This window comes from Coptis chinensis, chromosome 4, assembly GCF_015680905.1.
Source record: "Coptis chinensis isolate HL-2020 chromosome 4, ASM1568090v1, whole genome shotgun sequence".
Lineage (NCBI taxonomy): Eukaryota > Viridiplantae > Streptophyta > Magnoliopsida > Ranunculales > Ranunculaceae > Coptis > Coptis chinensis.
The window spans coordinates 88,674,805-88,681,265 of NC_141459.1; the positions used below are offsets into that span (position 1 = coordinate 88,674,805).

A 6,461-nucleotide genomic window follows, 5' to 3' on the forward strand; every position below is an offset into this window, starting at 1 on the left:
TCGTTTGAGCTTTTGGGTTTTCGAATTCAATTTTTTGGGACCAATACAAGACTTCTTAAGCGTTCATAACTCAGCTCGTGCACAAGTTGGCGTTGGACCCATGACTTGGGACAACAATGTTGCAGCCTTCGCTGCAGACTATGCAAACCAGATGACCGGTACATGCAATTTAGTGCACTCGAGCAGTTCTTATGGCGAGAATCTGGCTGGTAGTACAGCACACTTGTAATAATTTTTTTATTTTTATTTTTTGGAACCAATAGCACACTTGTAATAATTTTTTTTTTCTTTGGTCTGCCCAACATAATATGGGTATGTGAGTAATAGGACTCTTTTTGAATTCACCCAGACTACTAATTAGCACGTAACCTGCATCGGCAATGAACCTTATATGCCTTATCGTTTAATTCGCCATTTACTCTTTATTTATTTATTTTTTATTTATTTATTTATTTTTTTTTCGTCGTATTTTTTATAACAAACGATGAGCCTGCTTAGATATGTGGTTCCTATTAGCCGTGGGATTACATGATTAAATCAGCTCAATTCTCCAAAATCTAGCTGAGCTGCCTAAGCATATATAGCAACACTAATTTTAGTAACACTCTAAATGGTATTGAATTCTACAAATTGTAATATAATTTTCTGGTTTCGTTATTGAGATTTGAGACTCCGGCCAATACAACACACTGGTTCACATTATTTATTGTTAATTACATTTTTCCATATGATCGAGAAGATATTCCTTCAAGGCTTCGTTCAGTGACAAACCTTACTCTGTGCTTAATGGAATTAAAGTTCCAAGCAATTGTGGAAAGCATCGTCCAAGCGGTACATATGGATGGACCAAGATATGGATCCAGACAGACTCAACAGCAGCAGCAGAAGCTTTTCAAGGGAATCAGGTCCACTGGAAATGCAGAGCAGCACGGGAGCAAATTAGGAGCAAAGTCCAATGGCTTCTAATCACTACAACATAGCGAGAAGCTAATTTCTCGGCCGATCAGTGAGCAAGGGAGGGAGCAATGCTACCTAAAGGGACCAAACAGCGGTGGGACCACAGGGCTAGTTTCAATTCATAACTAGACTAGAAGACCCAAATCTTAATTACTATCGTTTCACTTCATGATTCGTAATGAGGAAACTTGCACAGTAGTGCCTCCAATTCAAAACCTAATGGAATGTTCTGTGGAGCATGCAGTTGCCACAGAAATTTCCACCACAAAGTAATACAAGAAATAAATAAGGGTGGATGGCCCAATGGAAAACGAAGTTGTAATAGCAAGGTGAATCCTGAAAATGAGATTGATATTATAGAGATGTGATTGACGTTAGTGAAGATTATTCAAATACCACTGTGAAAATAAAGGAGAGCTGGTGGAGGGACAAGAGCTAGTGAAAAGCCAGCGGCGCGCGGATCCTAAGAAGCTGAAGAAGCACTGTCCCCTCCAGCAGGGGTACAAAGACGGCTAGTCATTTCTTCTCCTCTTTAGCACACAAAAAACGTTCAAGTCTCTTCGTGAAGATTTCGGGAAAACGTTCAAAAACAAATCTGTCATGGTTGGGGGCGGGATGTGACAAATGGAAGTCAATTGCAGATTTCGATTGGCTGAAGCGATCAAGGCTGTTTTTTTTTTTTTTTTTTTGAAAAAAGGTTAATGGGTTCGGCATGGACCTCAAAATGATATGTCCTACTTTATCCTCCTCAATATATGTTTCGATGAGAAGAATTATTGTCCACAAGAAGTTGCAGGGACATTAAACAAGAGATATGTAATCGTCTTTATAGATTATTACAGTAGACTCAGTACCTAGTACCTACAATATCAAGACCATGCAATGGAAGACTTGTAAAGCACTCGAAGAAAACATAGCATTCAGCTATTTGTGTGTTCATGTCAACAGCTTATTTTCACCCTTTCCAGACTGCAAAATTGAATCAACTATGGAGCAATGATGTTGGCAACTATTTCAAAAAAATAAAACAAATAAGTTAATTAATTAAGATTTGAGTGTTGGCCTCAAATTCAATTTTATTTCAGTTTTTCATATATGCGCATTTACCAACAAAAGGAAAATTAAGGCCACCAACTCTTAAACTTTTATGAAGCTTGACATTGAACTTCTTGATCGAAGACTCAATTCCTTAACAGATAATTCATAAATCCTATGTAACATGTTAGCACCAGATAAAAAAGATCGGCAGAACTTCCAGTCGTATCCATGGAAAACTAGACTTCAGTTCATATCAGGTACCAGTGGTTTCCTCTCATTGTCAGAGATGGAATTTTTCTTCTGGTTTTCCATCCAGCTTTGAAATGACTCCATTCTGATTCCAATGAAGTCCAACATTGCTTTCGCCATAATTATCTCATTAAAATCCGGCATTTTCCAATTCAATCTCTCAGCCAATTCCCACATATGCTGCTCCTGAAAAGGAGTATAAACCTTGTGTATCTTTTCCATTTTCACTTCCAATTCATGCACAGTCGACAACTGGGTGTTTAGAACCGTATTACCACGCGACCCTTTTCTGTTGCTGCTCGATCCACCTCTTTCTATGGCATTTCTACCAGAAAGCCTTCGTTTGTTAGGCATAGTGATTTTCAAGTGAAAGTTACGGTGACAAGCACAGGCAACACAGTAGAGGCTTTGGAGATTAATAGTGTCTTGCAAGTATTCAAGACAACCATCTGTTGCATGTTTACCCAATCGAGCAGCATGGTTTCTTCGGCACTCCCCATATACGGCCGGCTTCTTCCTCCCCCCTTCCATTGCCTTCTCCTAATTGATCGATCTGTTCCAGGTCGCCACCCTCTTTAGCTAGCATTCACCAAGAAAGAAATATAATGGCTAGTAGGTGGCTAGAAAACAGTTTACCCGGCCAGTAGAGGTTGGTGGATATGCATACACATGTTACTCATGCAAATTAATTAAGCATTGTAGTTATCTAAAATTCCAAGTTCAAACCATAAACTTTTTAGCATAATAACTTCAGTTTAAAGTTTAAAAGAGATGCGTTTGAACACTAGTCCTGTACTCCTGTACTGCAGTGCGAATATTCTTTCCTTCGATACATACAGTAGTTCAAAATGACGATAGGTGCTCATTTTTTTTTTTTTTTTTTAATAAAGTTAATACCTAATAATTCCTCAAAATGATATGTCGTACTTTATTCTCTTCAACATATATATATGTTTGCAATCACTTGTATAGAGGAGGTATAAAGATATTGTTATGAATATACAATTTAATTGTACTTACTATTTACCAATTACCAAACTATACAAACTTTTTGTCTTATAAGTGTCTTGTACTTCTTAATTAAATCCGAGCCTAGTGTAGATACACTACACTATGTCCTTAAGACAGATTTTCCCCCTCACGATGCTTGAAGGTTGATAGGAAACTGTCTCCCAAGATAGAACAAATTTCCTTCTATAGAAAGCTAGCACTTCAATTCTATAGAATCAGCGAACACAACAAGTATTTGACTAAGAACAGGGGGAGAAGAGAAAGATCAGAACTCTGTGTGATCTGGTGTGTCTTTCTCTCCTAATTCATCCACTATTTATAGGTGAGTGGTGCCTCTTCGAAACAACACAGTGACTCTTGGGAAAAAGTAAGCAACTCTTTAAAAAGTCACATGTTTCGAAAAGACACATCATTTCGGCATAAAGCACTGTTTCGAACCAATGCCTATTTCGAAAGGTCACACCTTTTCAACATGATACACTGTTTCGAACCAGTGCACATTTCGAAAGGTCGCACCTTTTTGACATAATGCACTGTTTCGAACAAGTGCATCCTTTTGAAAAAGGTTTTTTTTCACTTTACGTACTGTTTTAAGATAAACCCATTTCATCTCAAGTGGGGTAACTTGGGAGACAAATTACTCATATATTTAAATCTCAGTAGACTTCATTTTTCTAACAATCCCCCACATGAATGAAAATTTAGCTTCTTCTATCATAAACATTGGATTTCTGTTCTTTTACAAATGAAAAGATACCGTATCAGGTCAAGTAGCATGGGAGGCCTTGAACTTGCCTTAGTGAAAGACGACGGTCGGATTTAATTGGACGATCAGTATACTTCAATTAATGTCCTTGAACTGTCAACCGTTTGTATAAACCTAGACAATCATCTTCATGCAGTACCTTCTCGAATACTGTTGGTTCTCACGTTTGTGTTCATTTTGGCCTTGAACACTTCTTGGTTTCAGAGAGTGCTTTTGAGACATTTGCCTTAAAATTCTCATAGAAGCGGCCCCACTTCACATTCACATAGGTGATTTCTATAAAGAGTATCCTGCAATACTCCACTTGGATAACATAACTTTCCAAGATATATTAAATCATTAAAAGCTTGACTTATCCTGGGTCTCGCAGCAGATATACACTGTCTTATATAGGAATGGGTTAGAGTATAATATTACTCTCGGTGCTAATCGAGTCACAAACATAATTGATTTGCCCATTGAACCTAGATCTTGGGATCTCCTGACAACTAGGTTGGTTTTTCCATTATGATGACTCTTGGTTGATTATCTCAAAGGCTTTAAGCCCATTCCCCTTGATAATCTTTTCACTTGCTCTCTTGTTAAATCTTTTGTAAGCGGATCCGCAATGTTATATTTTGACCTTACATAGTCGATTGAGATAACTCCATTTGAGAGCAATTGTCTAGCGGTGTTATGTCTATGGCGATATGTCGAGACTTCCGTTATACATGCTACTGCGGCTCTACCAATAGCAGATTGGCTATCACAGGTGTATACACACTTCGGCGTACGAGGTTTAGCCCATTTGGAATATCCTCTAAGAAATTTGAAGCCACTCGCTTCTTCTCCCGGCCTTGTCTAATGCAATGAATTCTCGATTCCATAGTGGACCTCGCTATGCATGTTTGTTTTGAGGATTTCCAAGAAACAGCTGCACCTCAAGTGTAAAGACATATCCACTTGTGGACTTTGAGTCTTTAGTGTCAGATATCCAATTAGCATCGCAGTACCCTTCTGGAATGGCTAGATATCTTGTATAGTGCAGACCAAAATTCTGTGTATACTTTAAGTATCCCAAAACTCGCAGTATGGCAGTCCAATGATCTCTGCCAAGATTACTCGTATATTGACTTAGCTTGCTCACAGAGTATGTTATGTCAGGCATTGTACAATTCATGACATACATTAAACTACCAAGTATACAAGAGTACTCTAGTTGAGATATGTTATCTCTAGTTTTTTTGGCTAAATGAAGATTTACGTCAACTGGTGACCTTTTTAGTGTGATGTTATATATCTTGAACTTTTCAAGAATCGTCTCAATGTAATGAGATTGTGATAAAACAAGTCCATCCTCTGTCCGAGAAATCTTAATTCCTAGGATAACATCAGTGACACCTAAATCTTTCATGTCAAACTTACTAGACAACATTTGTTTGGTAGATTTTATGACATCCATATTACTACCCAAAATTAGCATATCGTCTACATAGAGACAAACAATGACACATCCCTTTTGAGTGCTTTTGACATAGACACACTTATCACACTCATTTATTTTGAAAACTTTTGACAACATTGCATTGTCAAATTTCTCATGACATTGCTTAGGTGCTTGTTTTAATTCATATAAGGATTTAACAAGCTTGCAAAGTTTCCTTTCTTGTCTAGGAGCAATAAACCCTTCGGGCTGTTCTATGTATATTTCTTCATCTAACTCACCATTCAAGAATGTCGTCTTTACATCCATTTGATGTATCTCAAATCCATGTATTAATGCTATTGATATTAGCATCCTTATGGAAGTTATTCTTGTAACTGGAGAATAAGTGTCAAAATAATCCAATCCTTCATTTTGTCTAAAGCCTTTGACCACAAGTCTAGCTTTATACTTGTCGATTGATCCATCAGTCTTAAATTTCTTTGTGGATATCCACTTATATTCCAAAGTCTTGGAACCTGGTGGTAAATCTACCAATTCCCATGTATGATTTTGCATTATGGATTCAATCTCGCTATTTATTGCTTCTTTCCAATAAGTAGCTTCTGGAGATGACATTGCCTCCTTGAACGTTTGGGGATTATTTTCCAACAAGTATGTTAGAAAATCAGGTCCAAAAGACGTTGACATTCTTGACCTTTTGCTACGTCTAGGTTCCTCCTCAATTTCACTTTGTGTAGGATGGTTACTAGTTGTAGCGTCTAAAGTTCTCTTTGTTGAACTTGGCTCTATACACATGTTATACGAAAACGTATTTTCAAAAAATGAAGCATTCCTTGACTCAATAATCGTATTAATATATATATCTTGAATCTCTTATTTATGAATGAGAAAACGATATGCACTACTATTGTTTGCATATCCAATGAATACACAATCAATAGTCTTGGGTCCTATCTTCACCTTCTTAGGTTTAGGGACTTCCACTTTAGCAAGACACCCCCACACTTTTAAGAA

The 6,461-nt window shown here is 37.4% G+C and overlaps 1 protein-coding gene across 1 annotated transcript; it reads right to left on the bottom strand.

The window, feature by feature from the left end:
- Positions 1 to 2,238: 2,238 nt before the first annotated feature.
- LOC147505479 (zinc-finger homeodomain protein 13-like) lies at positions 2,239 to 2,775 on the bottom strand. The gene has a single exon (XM_086605561.1). The coding sequence runs from the start codon at positions 2,773 to 2,775 to the stop codon at positions 2,239 to 2,241; it is 537 nt and encodes a 178-aa protein (XP_086461687.1).
- Positions 2,776 to 6,461: the final 3,686 nt, after the last annotated feature.

Bases quoted from the DNA above. Each gene is read 5' to 3' on its own strand.
- LOC147505479 (XM_086605561.1), bottom strand. From the start codon at position 2,775: ATGGAAGGGGGGAGGAAGAAGCCGGCCGTATATGGGGAGTGCCGAAGA.